The sequence below is a fragment of the Diadema antillarum genome, unplaced genomic scaffold, assembly GCF_040938485.1.
Source record: "Diadema antillarum isolate AM-2024a unplaced genomic scaffold, OU_Dant_1.0 seq00002048_RagTag, whole genome shotgun sequence".
NCBI classification, from domain to species: Eukaryota; Metazoa; Echinodermata; class Echinoidea; order Diadematoida; family Diadematidae; genus Diadema; species Diadema antillarum.
In genome coordinates, this window is record NW_027272697.1 from 24,495 (window position 1) to 47,912 (window position 23,418).

Here is a 23,418-nt window from a genome sequence, read left to right on the forward strand (position 1 = left end):
AATGAAAAATATCAGGCAAAAGTCAACCAAACCATATATTTCCTGAAAGGAAATTTACCAATCTTTGAGATGACATGAAAAAATCTGGTTTCTTAGATCATCCTGGCGTGTTCTAAGGAAAAGAATGTCATAAGGTACGAAAATTGGCAATTGTACATAGTTCAAAATTCTCACCCATATATTATTTACAAGGGCACAATAAATAAACTGTGCTTTGGATATACAATAAGTCATGTTAATGTTACAAAGCACAGGTTTATGTACAAAGTGTTTACAGTGTGCATTTCAGAATAATGAATGAAACAGAAGATAACCTTCCGAGTATACTTAATGAAAGTACTTCTAGAAAACATTGGTTGAAATATACAAACATTTAATTACCATAAAACCATAATTACCATATTTTGTACTTGTTCGTGATCATGTAGAAAGTTATCGGATTGAAGTCAACGCAGACACGTCTAGGTCCTAGGAATATACAAATAAAGACAGTCCCAGCGGTCGGGATGTATGTTTGTATGTATGTATGTATGAAGAGTTTGTTTGCAAAAACCGATAAGTCCATATTTGAAGATTTTGAAGTACGGTCTCTGTCATAAAGTACAAAATAATACCTTTTAAATGGTATAGGTCACTACATATTAAGGTATATTTTTGAAGTTATGGTCAAAAGAAGCAAAAACTGTCTTATTATTCTCTTTATTTTTCTTGACCTTTAATCGCAAATATCTCCATTTGGCAAATATGGACTTATCGGTTTTTGCGAACAAACTCTTCGTATGTATTTGTATGTGTGTGTTTGTGTGTGTCTGCGTCTATGTGAGCTGTGGAGAGGGACATTGCTAGAGAATCATCATCTTGTTCAGTGTTGGTAAACAACATGATAACGATACCAATGAACAATAATTAAACAACAACAATGGCAGAAAGGAAATTGCTTCAAAGACTTCGATTTTTCAGAAATTCGGGTTCTCACCTCTTTGACGTGCTTTTGGCTTTCTTTGGACAAACCCATGTTCGACAGCGTGTCCGGCGAGGCCGTCATGGCAACCCGATCTCCGGGAACGAATTTCGTTCCCTTCAAATTGGATGCTCGTTTCGATCCTTTGTTTCCTTCTTCGGTGAATCCACCTTCTCCTGATAGTTACGACGAGTATATAAAAAAAACAAACAAACAAACAAAAAATGTGTTTTCCTTTTGCATTGATCACGGTGTGTGATGGCAATTATAGATTTAGGTGTACTTACAAAAACTTTGACACCTATTGAGACTAGTCACATCTAGAACACAACGGGATGGTAATCTGTACAATTTTATCTTTACGAATTTGCCTACTTTACAGAGAGATGCATAAAAAATATATACAATTTTTTTGTATCTGTTCTGAAGTCTGAGAAGCTAAAAAAGCATTTGTTTTCTCCTTAGAATGCATTATATATTTTTAAAAATGCTGATTATTCATATTGTTACCATTATCGTTAAGGTAAATTTCTTTCAAAAGGATCAATGTGATATAGATAAGTTATATGATATACGGAAAAAGCTATCGGAAGTTTCCAGCAAAAAAAAAAGAAACCATTTTTTTTCCTTGTGGGCGTATAATTTCTATACTCTGTGGACCTTACGCGTCACTCGTTTTGTTTTGAGTTAGCTAACCATATGTGCTCGTATTTTGGGTGTAGGCCTATTGCTTTATTTCGTTATTAATTATACCCCCGCCAAACGAAGTTTGAAGGGGGTATATAGGAATCAGCGGACGGTCGGGCGGTCGGTCGGGCGGTCGGGCGGTCGGTCGGGCGGTCGGTCGGGCGGTCGGTCGGGCGGTCGGTCCGTTGCAAATCTTGCGTCGCGAACTACTTCCTCAGTTTTCAACCGATTCCCATAAAACTTGGCACAGATGTGTGCCTTGGGTTGTAGATGTGCAAGACGTATTTTTTGACAGTACCCAAAAGTACGTTACCATGGTCATATTATGGGCAAAAATGGGTACAAATCTTGCGTCGCGAACTCCTCCCACAGTTTTTGATCAATTTTTATGAAATTAGGTACAGATGTTCATCTGAATATGTTAATGTGCAAAACACATATTTCCGCAGCGGCAAAAAGTGCGTTGCCATGGTACCGGCATGTTATCGGTAAAATATAGGGCAAAATGCTTCATGGCAAAACTGCTTCATCAGTGTTCTTCCAATTCTCATGGAATTCATATTGAATGTTTGTCTTAGGATATAGGTCAGCATGACACATTTCTTGACAGTGACAAAAAAGTATGTTGCCATGGTAGCAGCTCACATATTATGAGCCAAAATGATGGAAAATTTTGTGTTGCAAACTACTTCCTCAGTTTTTGCCCAATTTCCATGAAACTTGGTACAGATGTGTGCCTTTGGTTGTAGATGTGCAAGACGCATTTTTCGACAGTACCCGAAAGTACGTTGCCATGGTAACGGCATATTAATGGCAGAAGATCAAGGAAAGATCTTGCGGATTTAACTACTTCCTCAGTTTTTTGACCAAAGCTTATGAAATGTTGTTTTGACCAAAGCTTATGAAATGTTGTTTTGACCAAAGCTTATGAAATGTTGTTTGGCGGGGGTATAACCAGTCGCTGTAGCGACATTTCTTGTTGTTTTATGCCAACATTTGAAACCTGTTTCTCGTTATCACTTGCTTGTGTCAACATTTGAAACCTGTTTCGGGCCCATTAATTTGTTGTTGTTGTTGTTGTTTGCCAGTCTTTGACTGATGCAAACCTTTTTTTTTTTGTCTTCTTATAGTTGTTATGACGTTTGTGTTGTGTTGCACTTGACCGCATTATGGAATTACATGTGTAACTCTTTTGCAGCTATAATTTTGTTTAGTGCACATTGTAGAAAGATATGAAGAGACTAATTATACATTGAGAATCTGTTTTCATGGTTATTTCTAATAACAACTCTTTATCTGCATTTGAGATAGTTATCACATTAGCATAAAGACAATCAGTGATGCAATACCGAAGGCCGGCAGGTGGTCCTTGTAGTAATGGCTGTTGTCTCCATCCGCGGTGCAAATCAACTCCGGGATGCTTTTTCCGCCAATTTGGCACTTGAACGTCCCCTTGTTTTGTCTCCATCTAACCTCAGCCACCCTTTCGTCGCCAGAACCATGGACACAGACGATATCTCCTAGACCTGTAACATCCAACATCGTAGAATCAAACATAAGGGCAGAATATTGAAAAAAAATAAATGGAGATGCGACGTACTACACAATTGCATGTTGTTAGTTTTTTTTTTTGCGACACATGAGGGTAACAAGCTGGTAAGTTCAGTTTACATGTCTTTCTTAACAACATTTAAGATCTGAAAAGATATCATCCGATTTAGAAATGGCATATCCAAATACATGTAATCAATCACACTCAGAATGCCAATAGGTATAGATACTGCAGAAGACATTTAGAAGGCAGAGAAAAAAATGAATATATTAATATTTCTTTGAGTTCCATTTGCCATCTCCTGGAAACCAGCTGTCATATATGACGTTCTATGAGTTGTCTGGAATTGCCTTCGTGCCCGAAACAATAAGAGCAAAGACTGCGACACAAGCAAATTAATAAACTAACTGATACCTATTAACTGAATTAACGGCAAAAAGAAGCATCAGAATAGAAACACCGCGCAGGCATTAATAGTCATAATCGGTGATAGGCTAAGTCAAACGATAAAGATGTGTTTTTAATCATGTATCCGCTACTGTGGATTTTGACAAAAAAATATGATTTTAGGAATATTTCTAATCACATTATTTAGTTTTATCGCAGGCAAACATGACATGATGATAACAAAAATGTTCGTATCACCCACTAACGGAAAGAATGTGTCGCTATCAAAATTGATTACAAGAACTCAAATTGAGTAGAAGAGAGAAAGAAAGAGCAGGGGGATCGGGAATCATAACCTTATATGCAACATGCCATGTATAGGTTGTTGAACCATTCATAGGCATTTGAGATTTTTTTTTTTTTATCGTACAATTTTTTTAACCGATTTTATCATTTTTTCTGCTCTGCCAATGAATCTATGTAGACTATTATCATTATGCCAATTTGTCACAGAAATTATGTACTTATTTCACAGTCACACCATCTTCATTTCTTAGATTAAGATAATGTTGTTGCATAGCAAAATGTTGTTGCATAACAAAATAGAAATCGACATTGAACAGACATGCACTTGAGAGGGGCTTGCCCGAAAGAGAATGCTACTTTTAGATTATTACGTAATGTTATGAATCTCCTCACCATCCTCCTTCTCCCCCTGCCAGAACCGACTCCTCTTGACCGTTGCACCTTGGAACAGCCCCCTCATTGGTACCTTGGTTGCATTTCTACGTGAGGGAATCTGCACCCTGCGGGCAAGGTAAACGAATCGAATTGTATGACGCATATTATACATCTTTCCGCATCATACCAAGCTAGATGATCGCTTGGAAAGTTGGCTTACATTTTTTTTTTCGGGGAATAAAAAAAAACACGAACAAAAAAACCCTGCCTGTAGTCCTCGGGATGTTTTTCAAAATGTTTCGACGTATTTTGTAACCCCCTTTTTAATTTCTCAGAAATCGAAACAAAAAGAGATAAACACACCCCCTTATTTTTAGAAGAAATGTCCAAGTGAAAATTCAAATACACCCTCTTTGTGACAATTCTCGGGCCTGAAGACCATTTATTTTCGTCGCGCGAAAAGTATCCATTTGTACTGTTACGGAGATCTAGGGAACACGCATGCGTATCCTCTATGACCCCCTCTAACAATGGCCAGCAAGGATACCTCCTTGCTATGGCAACACTGAGATCAACCTGGACGATCTCAGAGACGCGTGCATTATACCAAGGAGCTTCATGATTAAAGGAGACCTCCAGGTGCTTTTCAGACTTTGACATAATAGCAACAAGTATAAATTGGTTATATTGGGTGCCGAGTTTCAGAATTTGTAGTGATTGGGATGAGGAATATGAATGTTTTCAAAATGTATAAAAAAATTGCAATGAGCAAGGATATGATGACTTGGCAGCCTCACCATAAGAATGTGTTAGTATAGGGCTCAAGGAAGCAGAACAAAAGAAGAAAGCATGCATAATTTTTACACAGATCAACTTGATAAGCACGTGGTATTTCAGTGGAATTACATAGGTACGTTTCTGAAATATGTGAAGCTCCTTTGTCATCTTTGTTCAGTGTAATTTGTTTTGGGTTTTTCAGATTAGGCCTATTGATTTCTCTGCTCAAGGACCACAATAAATTCCACAAAGCTATACAACGAGCTGTTGATTTATGTACTCCATGGTATAACATTATAAAAATCGTCTTGAATGCCCCTTTAAATACTTACGGGGGTGAACCCATTGTGTTGATGCGAACGAACGTATGGCCGTTGGCGACATGTTCATCGTTCATGTAGCATTCGTTGCAGAGGTCGAAATCACTGCAATGTGCGCACTTCCATCGGATCCCAGTAACGTAGCCAACTTGACTTAGCGTACACTTCCCATCACAAGTTATGCCGCGATGTTGAACTCCTAGAATAAAGCAGTAAATCTAATATAGGCGCCTATTCATAACGGTACATTTTGAAACATGTTATAATCACAGAGGGATCTCATAGGCCTCTTTGCCTTTTCTACATAAAATTTCCGATTCTGTATCTATAGTTTGAATACATATTAAAAGAAAAAAACACCAAAACCCAAAGCACAATGTGGATTGAGTGAAAGCAGCAACATTAGTTATACACATCAGTGAAAGTTAGAGGAAATCGGACAACCGATGCAAGTCTATGAATTTGTATGTTTTGGTGTTGGAACCACTAAATCAGGGGACTACTAGAGTTCATATGTGTGAACAACAACATAAAGAAAATTCACTGCATGCTTTCACTTTTCTAGCGTAATAAAAGATCACTTGACTAACCGTTTTCAGAAAGCAGAGGGAATTATCTTATACCCTTAATCATTTCAGTATCAATTAAGTCGTTGGAATGTGTAATTTTCATGAAAATGATTTTTTTTAAGGAATTCTCTTTGTATGTTCTCTATTATTGTTGTCCATACATGACGTTATGATTTCTAGTAGTCTCCTGATCCAGTGGTTCCAACACCAAAGCTGTAAAAATTCTTAACTTTTGCATCGATTGTCCAATTTATTTTCCTCGAACTTTCACTGATGTGTTCAATTATTATTGCTGCTTTCACTCAATCCACATTGCTCTTTGGGTTTTGGTTTCCTTTATAGTCGCGGGCAAAATAAGAAATTAACCAATATGGCGTGAGTACCCCTGTCTACGGGTAACATGAGCTAAGAGGACCAGGCCGTACTTTCAATCTGAACTTTCCAATTAACTAAATTGTTTCTGTTGTAACATGATAATATCATTTTGTTTATCTGTTGATCGGATTAATATAATTCAGATATGCCTATGTAGTCTGATTTGAAACGTTGATTTTTACTCCCTTCCCCTCTCAGATGAAAACAACGGAAAACAAAGATGAAAACGTACAACAACATTCAAAGCGTAAATGTGAAACTCTTCCCCGCTGAACTGACATCAATTAAAAAAAAAAAAAAATATATATATATATATATATATATATATATAGAATTCAAAATACTATGCACTTTCTAGACAGTGACCTACCTGCACAGGCACTGTCCAGCAAAAGGAGATCGTGCTCATTGTCGTTGCGTCCGATGCGATAGCGAGCACGAGATCCGTAGTCCCACTGGACCACCGCCCAACCTTCAAAGCAGCCTTTCCCAATCTCCACTACGGTGCCTACGACGCCTTCACCCCCGTCCTGATCACCGTAGTCCCAGGACGGGCCACGTACCACTCGGGAACCAACTCCCGCTGCCGCCATATATGCCCGTGAGAAACCCAAAGCGCTGAATATCAACGGAGGTCAAATTGGCGCAAATGACTTTTCAAGTGAAAGAGAATAATAATAAAAAAAAAACACGCACACAAAAAACCCCACAAACGACACAACTGTTTCTTGGACCTGCTGCAGCACAATCTTTACTTTTGACTGTAAAGCAAACAGGCAATACGCAGACAAATGCAGAATTACGTTTGCAATTAGTACAACCGAACAATAATTATAGTCTCAATATCTACACAACAAAGACTGTCCGTACCATTACATCCGCAGTGTGCATCCAACCTCACCGCAACAGTGGCAACACATACCACGCGTCTCCATCCACACGTACGCATCGCAAACGTGTGGAAATCCCCGCCAGCAGACCAGTTGCACCACATAACGACCAACGGGGAATCCCCACACCCGTTAGATGCAGACAGATGCGTTTTCTTGCAGTTAAAAGGTTACTACACTGGTATATACCAGGGGCGGATCCAGGAATTCTGTAAAGGGGGGGGGGGGGGGCGTGACTAATATTGATATATTTCTGGTGCCACTTCCGGGTTTCATTTCATTTTTTTTCTTTTTATTTCTTTTGTTTTTAACGAAAAATAAAAGGGGGGGGGCGTGCGCCGGTTGCGCCCCCCTCTGGAGCCGCCACTGTATACGGGTGTCCTTCACAAGATGCATTTTTTCGCCTGAAGATATGTAATAAAACAATAAAAAATTATGCGTACATATCCCACAAAACTGACACACACACATACACACACACACACAACAAACAAAATGATCACAAGCAAACAAGAGAAGGCACAATGTCATGATGCAAACATCCAAGAGAGAGAGAGAGAGAGAGAGAAAGGGGAAAAAAGAAAATAAATTGGCCGACATTGTATTATAGGAAAATGGGAATCAATGAGTCCGGCATTAAAGGGTCTGATAAATAATGACTTCAATTCGCGCAAGGGTCGTTGTAAAATTGTAAACTTGGTTTAATTAGCAGTGCAACATCGTTTTATCTGATCTGGTTTTACTTTTTTTATGAGGGGGGGGGGCTCCAGCTCCAGCCCTGTGCTGTATGAAAACTCGTAAGACAATTTGATCTTTCTCAAAAAAAAAAAAAAAAAAAGTGCTGCCTCACCAGTTATACCTATGTTACCACAGTTCCAGTGTCAAGTTGTGAAGGATATTTTACTAGAGTGCAGTAAATACAATTATTTTCAAGATGAACTTACACTATGATACCATTGTTTTCAGGTCTCATCATCTGGTTGATAAGAATCTAAACCGACAGAGTCGAAAAAACAAAATAATATCAGAAAGCACGTCGTGCATGTGCGAACAGTCATTATCAAAATATTGACTTGTGTAGGTACTTCATGACAATGGATTGCCTACTGTATTGTATAATGATAAAGCCACATCAAGTCAATCGCATCCAAAAAATGTCCGAACAGTAGCGTAGATACAAACAACGGCCGCGATACGCAAGATCACAATACACACACACACACTCGCATTTAGAATGCTGTGTATTGCAACGCGCTGAGTGGGGATTCCCCGGTGAAAATCCCCGCGCTGCGATGAGCCGAAGCTTGTGAAATACATTGTACAGTACTAGACATGAGTACACGCAGCTTCTGCACGTATCGCGGTATACGCACCTGTGTATGAACTTCTCCATACAGCCTTCACGATTGATTTCTCGCTACGGGCAAGCTCACAAACAACACCAGGAATAGATCGCACATCATCAATGTTGATCTGTAGGCCCTGATTGCTAGCACGTATGTGCTGCGATATTTTATTGTATCCTTTACATGTGTTTTCCTTTGGTAACGCGGGATTAATTGATTATCGAAAAACCCGGACGTTTTCTCGCTAACGAATCCGTCGATGCGCGATGGGCATAATGGAGGGTACATCTGTATAGCGTGAACGTAAAGCCAATGGTTGTCACGATACGGCTCACTGGAGATTGCTGGAACAAGGGGCAAAAGATATTGCTACTTAGCGGTACAAGCCGTCTAAAGAAGCCGTTCGAACGGACCGGCGGGGTGAGTTCACTGTCTTTATACCTGTTGTGTAGACTTCAATGTGGAATGCAATGCTGTATCTAACTTATGAGGTCACGTTTATTAAAACTAAAGAGTGATCCATATTCTAGGTAAGATGAAGATCCGAAGGTTTAAAAACACACAGTTATATAGACCTAGGCCTATAGCTACCATTATTGCACACATACCATATTCATATGAAATTGAAGATATATGTATTTATTAATTTTTAACATATTTTATAAAGACATATGTGAAGGTATAGTCATTGTTGAGAATAGAATTAATTTTCATATACGTTGTACCCTTCATGTAACAAGAGAGGAACCCCAAACGTCTGCTGGTGTCCATTTCATGAATTAGGAATTGTAAATGAAGTTGTCATGGTGATGGGTCGAAATACTCGTATTTGGTAGGTCATTGTATGATGCCTCCATATAATTATGTCATGATATATAGACACTGCTACAGCAGTTACTGTAACTTATTATTGTTGTAAAAAAACATCAAACTGTTCTGTTGCTATTTGTCACATATTGTACAGGAGTGTGTGTGTGTGTGTGGGTGGGTGTGTTATGTTTGGTAAACCACCAACACTAAAATAGGAGGCGTTTATAATAGATCATGGGGATAGATATCTTATTCTTTTGAAATATTTCGTCTTTCTATTCAAATGCCTCTCGATCTGATCAGAAAACAACCAAACAACAGGTGCAAGGGAGGAGGTGTGAAGAGTGGGCACTACTGTATAAGTTTTGGTTTGTGATATATACGCAACAACAAAACACATACACACACACACAGTGCTGCTTGCTGCCAATATCCACCTTGTTTTATTTCAAAACATAATGTCTTTACCATTACTAAATTGAGAATTATAATAACAGACCTTGCCACCCTTTTTAGAGTGATATCGATATTGAGTAATAATGATTGTGACATAACGCTAATGAAAATTATAATCACTTAATATTGGAAGTAGCATGCCAATGCGTATCATGATAATTACCAAAGTTTAAGTTTAATTGCCAATTTTGCCACTGCTTGATTAATACACTATGCATTGTAAATATTAAATAGTAATAAAATTAAGATGACGTGTGAGTTTTCTTTACTTGTCTCCCTCAGTAGGGATGAAATTTGTAAGATCGCAATTCTGCTGATCTCTTGCTTCCATTTAAGTTATTATGGCATGATGACAAGAATAGGAACAGAATAGTTCTTTAAACTATTTTATCATTTAAATGCTATTAAAAACTAAGTTCTTGCTATATGGATAATGTCATATTGATTATATTATTAGTTATGCATCAATATTCGTTAGAATATAATAACAGCATGGTTATAATCACTTCCGTGAGAGATCAGAATGTAAAGTAGTCGTAATGTAAGAGGATTTGGTTTTGTTGTATTTTAGTCAAAGTTAGTGTTTCCGTCCTTTCCGCTTAATGTTCCTGTCTTGAGTGCACAGGAAATGTATTTGTAGTGTAGCTGGTGCTTGAGCTTGGAGCCTCAATAGCATTTTGGAATGCAATTGTACTATCACGCTAAGGTATAGTATATTCAGCAACACACCGACGGATTAGTGTGGTGTCGCAGGCCAGGCAGCCAGCCATGTCCTTCTTTGTGTAAAAGATGCACACATTTATTATGCATACTATGTGATAATGTGCTGCATAATACACGAATTACGTACGTGTTGAATGTTTGTTTAGTATGTTGAGTGTGCAGTTCTACAAAAACTACGATCTAACAGGGGTAAACACACACACATAACACACACACAGACACCATGTACTGCAACCTTAATTGCTTTATATTTTTAAAATGATCAAAAGAAGTTATTTAGAAATGAACTCAATACTATTGACAATGTTATTCAGTCAACATAGTAATTATAGTGACACTTTTGTAACACAAACTGAATGAAGTGATGTACATGTGATTAATGGGAGTATAATGGGAATATTTCAGCCATCACAAGGTAGCAAGTATGCTCATTATAATCGAGAGGAAACTGGATGAATTTGCTATGATAACGTCCCTTTAATGCACCGTGTGAAAAGTATTGATTTCTAGGCGTAAACATGTGTGTAAGTAACGTCAGTGACGTTTCAGACAGATCACCGAAATTGCTAGTGAAATATATAAGGGGAAGTAATATTCTATAGACATTAAGGTTTTGTTCAGGGGACGTTTGGACAAGGCGACAGTTAACTGTGACTCATGATAAATTGACTAACATTTGTGCTGGACCCAATAATTAGATCATAAAACGAATTGCCTTTGCACAGTCTATAAACTACATAATAATGAATTTGAAGTGAACTTGAAGTAAGCATCTTCACAGTACAATATTTGTTTTTCTTTCTGCGCCTGTTAGAAATGCAGTGCATAACTAGGAGATAATGTAGACCTGTACAGTGTCAGTGGCCCCTTAAGTTGTAAAGCATTTTGCATATATTGCAACTTTTTTTATATTAAGAAATGCAGCAAACGCAAAAAGAACTGAACTCATCGCTCAAGCATCTCATCTTATTCGAAGAATGATTCCCTTTTCTAGCACATTTTTTAATGTAATCATGGGATGTAGATAAGTACTGTGCCAGTTTATGCTACTATATTTCGGTAATAAAACAAGTACAGTGTTATATTTGTAATACAATGCGGTGCATTTTATAAAATGATCACATTGTCTAGGAAATGCTTTTCAAATATCTTTCAAACTGTATGTCGTCACCCTGCAAGGGTATAATCGTCATGTTTAAAAGGAGATTGTTTAGACAATTATTTCTGAGGCCGTTGTCCTCGTCAAACGTTTGCTTATGATGATGGTCTTCTGAATTTCTGTTCATCAAGAGTTGCTTAATTATCTTTGAACAATAGGTAAACGGATAGCTATATGTTTGCATATAAATGTGTGCATAAAATAATTTGTTTGTCTTCATTTCGCATTAAAAGTGTCAAAAAATGTTGGATATTCAGATAGATGATCTATTTGTTTGAACTGTCAGATTCAAATTATACTGTGCTCAATTATTTCGTTCAATTGAGTTTGTAATTCATTCATGTATGAAAAAAAATTCCGAAATAAAATCAAATCGGGATGATTTTCAGACTTTTGCCCTTGAGCATGAATGAATTGGTTATTACTGGATACAGTTACAAAGTTTATAGATTATTTACTGGGAGAAGGAATGGCAGTTTTCAAAATTCGAAACAAATTACAGTGAATAAAAATGATGACATATCAGCTTAGGTTCTAGGACTGCTCCCCCGGAGGACGACTCCCCCGGGGACTACTCCCACCTGACAACTCCCCCGGAGGACGTCTCCCCCGGAGGACTACTCCCTATTTTTCGGGGAGGGGGGGGGGGGGGGCACATGCACAACATGAACAAACTTTGGACCCTACCTCCTAAGGATGATCCCACCAAGTTCGATTGAAATCCGGCCTCTGGTTCTGAAGAAGAAAAAGAAACTGTGTTTATCCCCATTGGCCCCCATCCCATAACTTTCACCCCCTATAGGGGCCCAAGGGGTCATATTGGCTCTTGCCATGAACAAACTATAATCTTCCGATACTAAGGTATCTACACAAAACATATCTTCACTGTAGGCCTACCTCTTTTGGGTCCGGAGAAGATTTCTTAAAGTTTACCCCCTTTCCCCCCTTAGGGGCCCTCCCCCTTTGCCCCCTGGGGCTACATGCTCCACATGAACGACTTTGGGTCCCTACCCTCTCAGGATGATCCCCACCAAGTTTTGTTGAAATCCGCCCACCGATTCTGGAGAAGAAGATGAAAAAGATTACGCACGACGCACGACGGACGATGGACGACGGACGAAAAGCGATGGCAATAGTTCACTTGAGCTTTCGGCTCGGGTGAGCCAAAAATATTTTGACGGGTGAGGGGGGGGGGGGGGCATTCGCCCCCTATGCACAGCCCCCTCCCCCAATGATGCCTCCATTGCTATAGGCACGCGTTTTAGCGGGAATAGCCGAAGACAGCCCTGACCAGTGGCGGCTCGGGGGGGGGGGGGGGGGGGGGGGGTATCGGCCGCCCCTTTCTCTGATGACTTTTTTTTTTTAAGTCATCACGTAAATTTAGTCATTCAAAAAAAAAAATCGGCCGAATTTTGGCCCCCCCCCCCCCCTCTTTTTGGAAATCCAGGATCCGCCAGTGCTGACGTTGTTCTTCGTTGCATGCAAGCCTAGGCCTATTGTGCATTCATCTCGTCCCTCCTCGTGGGACCTTGAAGCCAGCCAAAGCCATGGAGTGGATGGATCACAACACAGCGAGGAGGTCGGAAACTTGTCACCACATTTGTTTGTTTTTGTTTCTGGAGGAAAGGCAACAATAATTTCATGATTGATCCACGGATTATACCTACTTTTAACCCTCAGACTGATACTTTTAATTTGTGCATGATTATCACAAGTCTTGACAAAGGGTTCGATCTATTTAGGCCAAATATCACATGTCATATTAATTAAAAAAAAAGGTATGGCTTGATAATTCAGAGTAACATAATTGTATTGTTATATTGAGTTTGCTTTTTGTTTGTTTTCCATGTTGTAAAGTTGTTTTCAATGTTCAAACGCTATCAAATAAAATCGTGTTTAACAAAACTCGTTTTTCAATAAAGTTTTTTGAGTAAACTCGAATTATCCCATCTTTGTGGCTAAGAGATTTGTGTTGGCCGTGCAGGTGTGCTTTCCCAGCGCTGTTGGAAGATATTACCATTGTACACGTTCAAGTCTCTTCAGGAACAAAACATTCAAATTTTTTCTGTCGATTATTTCTCCGACATTAAGAATCGTAAATGATGTTCAGACAAATTCGCAGTCAACATAACAAACGAAAATTGCAAAATAACATTACTGACAGTGACACACAGGATAGTAAGTATCATAAGAATCTAAGATAAAAATCATAACCACATTAAAAAGGTATTTCTATTAACACATTCCTTATCATAATCATGAATTGCAAAAAGAAAAAGAAAATCATCAAAGAAAGGGCTTCTTAAAATGAGATAAAGTAATGAAGAAAAACAGGTACATGCTAAGGAATGAACTCCGTTTTCCCTTCAAAAGCTATTTCCGCCAATGTGTTTAACTCTTCAGTAACTTTCAGTATTAAAATGGACCTGCGCTTCTACTTTTTTTTTTCGATATTACATGTAGCGTGTATAATGGTTAAACTTTGTGCTGAGATTTCAAAAACTTTGCTATAAAGACGGACGTGTCTTAAAGGTAACGCCAATTTTAAGCAGGTTTTTATATTGATAGAATAGTGTTTGTACACAGATGAATTGAGTCTTAATTTCAAGGACAAAAAAAAATTCTGTTCAGTACAGGATTTTCCCGTCCCCGGGGCAGTTGTCAGGTGGGAGTTGTCCTCCGGGGGAGTGGTCCTCTGGGGGGTTGGTCTCCGGGGGAGTGGTCCTCCGGGGGAGTGGTCCTCCGGGGGAGTAGTCCTCCGGGGGAGACGTCCTCTGGGGGAGTGGTCCTCCGGGGAGACGTCCTCCGGGGGAGTGGTCCTCCGGGGGAGACGTCCTCAGGGGGAGTGGTCCTCCGAGGGAGTTGTCAGGTGGGAGTAGTCCCCGTAGGAGTAGTCCTCCGGGGGAGTTGTCCTGATACGATCAGGTTAACATAAGCATCCATGATACAATTTAAGAAAAATAGGTTTAAATGTGCAACTATGCGCCTTTCTGATTTGAAAGGTGCAAAAATTGCACTCGCAAAATGCTGCTACATTGTGTCACACTTAAAGATGCAAAGTATAACTTATTTTCTTTAGAGCAGTAGAGTGTTGTGTGCTCATAAAAGCAGAACAAAAGAAAGCTTAATTGCATAAACTCTACACAGGTGAAGTTAGTGACTTGTGTGGTAGTGGATTATTACATTGCAGCATTTCTGAAATACGCGAGCCTCCCATGCCGTCATTCTTGTTCAGAGTGATTTGTTGTGGTTTTTTCCTAGTATTTGAGCAGCATATCAGCTCAAGAAACACAATAAAATTCCACAAATTTTCTCACAGCCCTACCGCTTTACATGATAAAAAAATAATAATATGAAAATCGTGTGAAATTCTCTTTATTCTAACAAATTGGGTTTAATAGCACTTACAATGGTATCCTAGTAGCTGTTTTTTCAGCTCACCTGAGCCGAAAGCTCAAGTGAGCTATTGCGATCGCTCTTCGTCCGGCGCGTCGTGCGTCGTGCGTCGTGCGTCGTGCGTCGTGCATCGTCCGTCGTGCGTAAACTTTTACATTTTCATCTTCTTCTTGAGAACCCCTTGACCGATTTTCACCAAACTTTGCAGGTAGCATCCTTAGGGGGATAGGATCTCAATTGTACTAGTGGGCACCATATCCCACCTTGGGGGCCCCAGAGGGGCCCAAACCCCCCCCCCCCCAAATTAAGGAATCTTAAAAAATCTTCTCTAGAACCAGAAGTGATAGAGCTAAGTTAATACTATGAATTAGTACATTGATGACTGTAGTTTCAAGTTTGTTCATGGCGGAATCATAGGTGCCCCCCTTGGGACCCAGGGGAGGGGGGTTAGAGGGGTCCTAATCGGGCCCAAATTGTACATTTTCATCTTTTTCTTGAAAATGCCATAATGAATTTTCACGAAAGTTGGCAGGTGGCATCCCTAGGGAGAGAGAATCTCATTTCCATTAAATGGGCACCATGCCCCACTTGGGGGGTCCCTGGGGGCCTAAATTTGGACCGAAATTGTAAATTTTCATATTTTTCTTGAAAACCCTATCACTAATTTTCACCAAACTTGGCGGGTAGCATCCCTAGGGGGATAGAATCTCAATTCCATCAAATGGGCACCGGACTTCACCTGGGGGGCCCCAGGGGACCCCCCCCCCTCCCCCTCCTGTAAGGAATCTTTACAGATTTTCTCTAGAACTGGAAGTGATTGAGCTAAGTTAATACAATGAGTCAGTATATTGATGACTGTTGTTTCATGTTTGTTCATGGGAGAATCAGGGGTGCCCCACCCCCTTGGAACCCAAGGAAGCAGGATGGGATGGGATGGGGGGGGGGGGGGGTCCAAATGCGGACCTAAATTTTCATCTTCTTGCTGAAAACAACATAATGGACTTTCACCACACTTATCAAGTAGCATTACCATAGGGATAAGATCTCAAAGTGTTTGAATGGGCACCATGCTTTCCTTGGGGGCCCCAGGAGGTCCAAACCTCCTAATTTAATGAATATTAAATAAGTTTCCAATGTTCTCAAGTAAGAGCCTGCAGGAATGCGTGGAAGGTGAACTTGCGATACTCAGGTGAGCGCGTGACCCCCGGGTCTCTTGTTTTATGATAGAAGACTTTATTTACATGCTCCAATTAACAGGATTTGGTACTGATAACAGAAAGCGATGTAACTCCTATTTGGATCGCTGCATACGGTGTAATTTTCCCATAAAACTGCATGTTTATGAGTGTGGCTTTAGTGTCAGTGACGTGAACTTGAAGCCTTCTACAATAACTATAAAGTTTATATACATGTAACGTCTTGAGAGTCAAAATGGGATTGCCACATTACAGATGAAAATCGTGTGAAATTTCCCTATGATTTTAACAAAAGGAATTTACTAGTACTTACAATGATACCCTCGTAGCTTTTATTTTTATATAATAGGTGACTTTATTTACATGCTAAAATTAACAGGATTTAGTACTGATAACAGAGAGCGATGTAACTCCTATTTGGATCGCTGCATACGGTGTAATTTTCCGATAAAACTTCATGTTTATGAGTGTGGCGTGATAGTGTCAGTGACGTGACCCTGAAGCCTTCTACAATAACTATAAAGTTTATATCGTCTTGAGAGTTAAAATGCGATTGCCACATTACAGATTTCAATTGGTCATCAATTGGCCCTCAACTGTGCATGAAATCACTTTTGCAATAGTTTGCTATTTAAAGAATTTTGAAATTTGTAAAACCTCATAATAATAGGGGAAGCACGAGTAAAGCATACACACACACACACACACACACACACATATTTCGGTAAGGATTTTACACATCGTATTGACAGTACTTTGTATGTGGCAAAAAGTAATGGTTGTGACGCTACGTTTGTTATCAACAGAGCAGATTCAAGGATGGGGTATCACTAGTATCATTTGCTCCAAATTGAAATAGCATTTTATCTCCACATAAATGTTTACAATACTTGCCTTAATGCATTGCGTGCATGAATTCACATGCTTTCTGATAAATGCAGAGAGATAATAGACCTGTTTACAACAGTTTAAAAAAAAAAAGCTTGTGACCGTGATTCTTTCTTGTATTCAAGGAGAGGAACTCTACATAAGATTATACTCATTTCATTATGGTATTGTGTGTTTACAATAATGTAGTGCCTGATGTGTGTATATTAAGTTGAATTAATTTTCGATGGCTTCGTAACTGAAAAAAGTGCACAAAGACATTTTTTCATTTTCGGGGGGGGGGGGGGGGGGTAAATGCACTGCACTATAGATTTAGAAAAAAATAAGTCATAATTACGATGTAGGTCCCTATAATGATTTAATTCATGGCGTTCTGCGAATGCATTACTAGTCCTTGAACCGGGTAAAATTAAGTACATTTTTGCCTTGCATTATTGTAGGGGGAAAAAAATCTTACGAGAGAATTTCTGTTCATTTTCTTACGATACTAAAGTCTTCCATTCCCCATCCAAACAAACTAGCAAACAGCCACCCAAGTCAAATCCTCTTCAGATGGCTTCTGTTGCCAAGGGATGGAGGGTGGTCCGGGGTCCGGACTGGAAGTACGAGGACCAAGATGGGGGCAAAGGTCACCTGGGAACCATCAAGGACGTACCTGGAGGCAACCAGACCGGCTTGGTCGTCGTCCAGTGGGATTACGGCTACCGCGGTCGTTACCGAATCGGAGCCGACAACGCGTACGACCTCCTGCTTTGGGACAACGCGCCTGCCGGTAAGCGTAATGTACGCACTGCGTTCCTCGAAGATCATTCAACAAGAACATCAATTATTTGGGTGACTGTCTTTCAACGTGCTTATTATTTTGAACTATATACAGCATTACTGCAATGCCGACAAGATGGCCTGTTCGCAGTGCCACTTAATTGGCAGTGATATTGATGATAATAACAATGGTAAATGGTAACTATACCAGCTATAAATACGACGCACTATTAGTACTTAGTACTGACACTGGAAATACTAGGAATAATACGATGGTCGTATTTATTCAAAGTCTTCAGGAAAAAAAAATATGTCCTCTCAGGCAGGCGCGCCGGAAGCAGTTTTGGATTGGGGGGCAAACATTGGAGGGGGCTCAAGATTAGACCATACATATGTTACACAATATACACATACACACACACACACACACACACACGCACACACATCTATTATATATATATATATATATATATATATATATATATATATATATATATATAGAAAGTGGCGTACGGTGGGTCGAAACATGGGGGGAACCACAAAGTAATTTTGACGGTCTGTATGCTTGTGCGTGTGTGCGTGAGCAATAATGGGACTACAATACATCACGGAATGTGATATACATTCAACAACGCAGTCATTGAGGAACATTGTAAGTTTTCCTTACATGGATTATGAAATGACGGTGTGAAACGATCGACAAATTATATACTGTCAGCAACATAAGGTGAATGGCATAACAATAAAAATGCGAGCGAGCGAAGCGAGCGAGCTTGAAAATTTTGATATTCTACAGTTCCAAAACTGGAGTTTTAATTGTATAGCTATATATTTCGCTTTGGAAATAAATGGGGGCGCATCGGGCGCAACAGCTGGCAATTATTGGCAGCAACATTAGGAGAACGGCATAACGATTGAATGCGAGCGAGCGAAGCGAGCAAGCTTGAAAATTTTGACATTCTACAGTCCCAAAACTGGGGTTTGCAGCTATATCTTTCACTTTGGAAATTAATGGGGCGACGCATCGGGCGCAACTGCTGGCAATTACTGGCAGCAACATTAGGAGAATGGCATAACGATTCAATGCGAGCGAGCAAAGTGAGCGAGCTTGAAAATTTTGACATGTTACAGTTAAAAAACTCCCGCTTGTAGCTATATCTTTCGCTTTGGAAATTAAGGGGGGGCATCGGGCGCAACTGCTGGCAATTACTGGCAGCAACGTTAGGAGAGTGGCATAACGATTCAATGCGAGCGAGCGAAGCGAGCGAGCTTGACAAATTTTGACATGTTACAGTCCCAAAACTCCCGTTTGTAACTATACCTTTCGCTTTGGAAATTAAGGGGGGGGGGGGCATCGGGCGCAACTGCTGGCAATTACTGGCAGCAACATTAGGAGAGTGGCATAACGATTCAATGCGAGCGAGCGAAGCGAGCGAGCTTGAAAATTTTGACATTTTACAGTCCCCAAACTCCCGTTTATTTATAGCTAATATTTATCTTTCGCTTTGGAAATTAAGGGGTGGGGGCATCGGGCGCAACTACTGGCAATTACTGTCAGCAACATTAGGAGAATGGCATAAAGATTCAATGCGAGCGAGCGAAGCGAGCGAGCTTGAAAATTTTGACATTCTAGAGTCCAACAACTGCCGTCGTAGCTATGTTTTTCGCTTTAGAAATTAAGGGGGAGGCGCACCGGGCTCAACTGCTGCGAGCGAGCGAAGCGAGCGAGCTTGAAAATCTTGACATGTTTACAGTCCAAAAGCTGCCGTTTGTAGCCATATTTTTCCCTTTTATTCATATATATACATATTCATTTTATTTTCTTTGTTTTATTATTTTTATTATCATTATTATATATTTTTTTTTTTTTTTTTTGGGGGGGGGGGCTTTTTGGGGGGGCAAAAATGCGTTTTGCCCCCCCACTTATTGGATTGGGGGGGCGGCCGCCCTCCCCTGCCCCCCCACTTCCGGCGCCTATGCTCTCAGGAAAACCTGTGCCTATTATTTCTTATATTAATGCTCACATAATTAATGATAGATGCACCTGTTCCAATAGAGGGACATCGTCTTTTCTAAGGGTGAACACACTATAGACCAGTGCTTAACGGCACTTCTCGCTGTACCACTTTGCTCAGCAGGTATTATTATTATTATTATCATTATCATTATTGTTTGGACTGAACGTTTTCTTGTTTTCTTTGGGGATTCCCCTTGGACCAATGTACTCAACAATATGTTTTCTCGTTGAGCACTCTACAGAGTGGATTTGACACAACGTAGATAATAACAATAGCAATAGCGGTAATAACAATAGAAATGATAATATTTGTTATTATCATCATCATCATTACCTGTGGTTCAAGAAGATAATGCAAAATTGAGAACCAGGAGGTACTATAAAAGTACCTAGCACCTCTAACTTGTCTAAGAAAAAAAAAATGCACTTCTCTTCTGCCTGGCAGGGACAAAACACAAGGGTGTCGAGTGCAATGAATGCTCTTACCACACCAAGGGAGGACTCGCCGGAGTTCGATGGAAGTGTATGGACTGCCCCAATTATGACCTTTGCACCCCGTGCTACCTGGCAGGAGAGCACGAAACCAATCATGCGTTCTGGAGATACACGAGTGCTGAAGCAACAGGGTGAGATTGCCGTTACTTTTCGGAGTTTCTTGCGCACAAAGTAATAGATAAGACATTTATACGTAAAGGCACGAAGTCTCTACTGGCATATAGTTTTGTTGTTATATTATGCAATATGAAATATCTTAATCAATTTGCTCTAAGTGTATTTCATGAGGACTGTCATCATTATCATTATCATTAACGGTATTAAAATGCAAAGCAGTCGTTGAACACGGATATTGAAAAATTGATAGAGGTATCAGGTAATCGAACTTTGAAAACAACTGTGCACATCTTTTTGGATCTCGTTCCTTTTTTCTTTTTTCTTTTTTGTATGATTCGGTTTATACTTAAATTGCTATTTTTCCACACAATATATCCTGTGCAATGATATTCGGCTAATGAATCGAATGAATCGAATGAAATGATAAATATTTTGCTTGCTTTTAGAATTGGGTAGGACTATTAACATTAGAGAAGAGACATATGCATTTCTTCGTAGATAGCTATTACCCGGTATTTGGTAATGAAATTTGATTATCAAACCCATGGTACGTTTATAATGTTCTTATACCTGCTTACGGACAGCGCCGGAAGAGGTGAATAGTTCGAGCGTCCGTCCTGCCACGATTAAATGACAATACTGTAGATTCTGCCGGGAATAATACCAGGTTTACAGGTTTTATACGCAGATGTGTAAACAATTCTAGTTGATTTTAAGGAAAATTTGCTCAACTTTTCAAGCATTAGGGGGAATCTTAACATTGATTTCGGCATGAAAATCATATTACAACATATTCAATAGGAAGGAAAAATCATCAAAAGAAAAATATAATCTTGTTGTTGTAAAAATATTTTGGTTCTGGGTAAACCTTTATTTTCAAAAGCCATTGATCCTTGGTTAAAAGATGCCATCATTATTTCCAGCTCTATAGAATGTCGAATCGAGTAAACATTATTGTGTCACAGTTGTTACTGTTATTGATATGTGTGTGTGTGTGTGTGTGTGTGTGTGTGTGTGTGTGAGTGTGTGTGTGAGGTACATGATATCATAATGTTGTAGTACAATGTAGACATGATTACCTTTCAGCGTACAAATGCCGATTCGACAAGGTTGCGAACAACAGGATGTCTTTGGTTTCTTCCCTAAGGCGGAGGTGGCACGAGGACCCGACTGGAAATACGGAGATCAAGATGGTACGTCCAAAAAGTCAGAGCAAATACAAGCAAACCGACAAATAAACAAACAAACAAACATATTGATACACTCACGCGAATAAACAAACAAATAGAAAAGTCCTTGCATTGCTCAAGAATCACACTCGAATCATATCGCGAAAACCAAGGGGTCAAAATAGGAAAGCTCATACAAGTGATAACATGGGGTGTATCGAACAATAGAACAACAATAGAACATTTATTTCCAGATCAATTCGTGTAACAACAGTAACAATTCGGTAATGACAAACTGGAGGTGACAACTCAGTAAGCACAGCTTGAAGTGAGTGCACCTTTAACATTTGAAAATGTAGTTGAATCTGATTGAAACATAGCTAAAAAGACATTTTTTAAAATATACATATTTACAAGACGAAGTACAGATACACAAGAGACTAACGCTAGGGATGCAGGAGGGGAAACAGATAGGAAGAAGGAAAAAGAGAAAGAAAAGAAAAGAGAAGAAAGAAAAAAATACATTAAGGAGAGGTAAAGAGAACCTAAAAATATATACACTTGTAATACTAAAACAAACAAGGCAACATTGTACATACATGTACATGTATTTCATTTTTATAGTATAATCAAGAGAAATTTAGCAGCCCTCACTATAAGCTACCTTATATGGATGAATACAACTTTTTCTTGAGTCTTATCTTAAAACAATTTTGAGATGGTGCATTTCTTATGTCTTTAGAAAAAATTGAATACTAGTAACCAGAAGAATTCAACATTTACCGGCAATGCGAAGGTGTTAACAATACACGGCTGCAGAATGAGGTAGAGGCTTTGATGTAGACGAGTATTTGACGATTGTGTCATATTTACATGTGTATTGAGGTATCTAAAACTCAGGAACTTCACGTGTCTTACAGTATACGGGTAATCACCCTTACATCATGAAATTATTGTCCATATACATAAAACCTACCTGTAACGGGAGATGTGATCCATCTGTTTGTTTATTTGATTGATTGTTTGTATGTTTTTGCATGTCGTGTCAGTTTTCTCCCTCTTTATCCCTTTTGTGTCTTGAAAAACTGTCTTAAAATGAAAATACAAAAAGGTGGGAACGACAGTCGCGGGCGAATCAAGGACCTCACGGAAATGAATGATGTAGCTCGTTCGGCTGCCACTGTCATATGGAGTTCAAAGGCATCCTTTGCCGAAATCCAGTAGTGCGTGTTGGATACCATGGTTTCGTCGATCTCAAACGCGTAGCAACTCCAGTACAAGGCGGGAAATACTACGCAGGACATCTTCCAATAGTTGGTGAGTTTATGCGATAGTTATGTTATAACCATACTCATCGGTAATACTTTATTTGTATTCATACTTTTCGGTAATTTGTAAACGCCATTACATGCATTTATGCACTTGCGCACACATACACTCACACACACACACACACACACACACACTCAAACTCGTACACATAAATGTGCGGGAACGGGGCGGGGGTCATGTTAGATAAATTGAGAGATACGTAAGAGAGTCTTTGATCGCATGAGGTCAGTTGTCTGATTTGGATGGATATTTTGAAATATTCTGAATTAAAGAAATATAACGTAATACTTTAAGCGCTTCCTCAAATTTTTAAGAATGAAAATTTATTTAGAAATGTTAGAGTGTTAGCAAGA

The 23,418-nt window shown here is 39.4% G+C and overlaps 2 protein-coding genes across 2 annotated transcripts; one reads left to right on the forward strand and one right to left on the reverse strand.

The window, feature by feature from the left end:
• Nucleotides 1-770: 770 nt before the first annotated feature.
• LOC139713750 (E3 ubiquitin-protein ligase MIB2-like) lies at nt 771-7,194 on the reverse strand. Its single transcript, XM_071625452.1, has 5 exons — nt 6,680-7,194; nt 5,378-5,564; nt 4,287-4,393; nt 2,998-3,174; nt 771-1,137 (listed from the first exon to the last, which is right to left on the reverse strand). Exons 1-5 carry the CDS (start codon nt 6,900-6,902, stop codon nt 863-865), a joined length of 969 nt encoding a protein of 322 aa, XP_071481553.1. The 5' UTR covers nt 6,903-7,194; the 3' UTR covers nt 771-862.
• Nucleotides 7,195-8,629: 1,435 nt separating this feature from the next.
• Nucleotides 8,630-22,957, forward strand: LOC139713752 (E3 ubiquitin-protein ligase MIB2-like). The gene is made up of 5 exons (XM_071625455.1): nt 8,630-8,965; nt 17,695-17,945; nt 20,398-20,578; nt 21,651-21,757; nt 22,845-22,957. Exons 2-5 carry the CDS (start codon nt 17,726-17,728, stop codon nt 22,955-22,957), a joined length of 621 nt encoding a protein of 206 aa, XP_071481556.1. The 5' UTR covers nt 8,630-8,965; nt 17,695-17,725.
• The last annotated feature ends 461 nt before the right edge of the window (nt 22,958-23,418 follow it).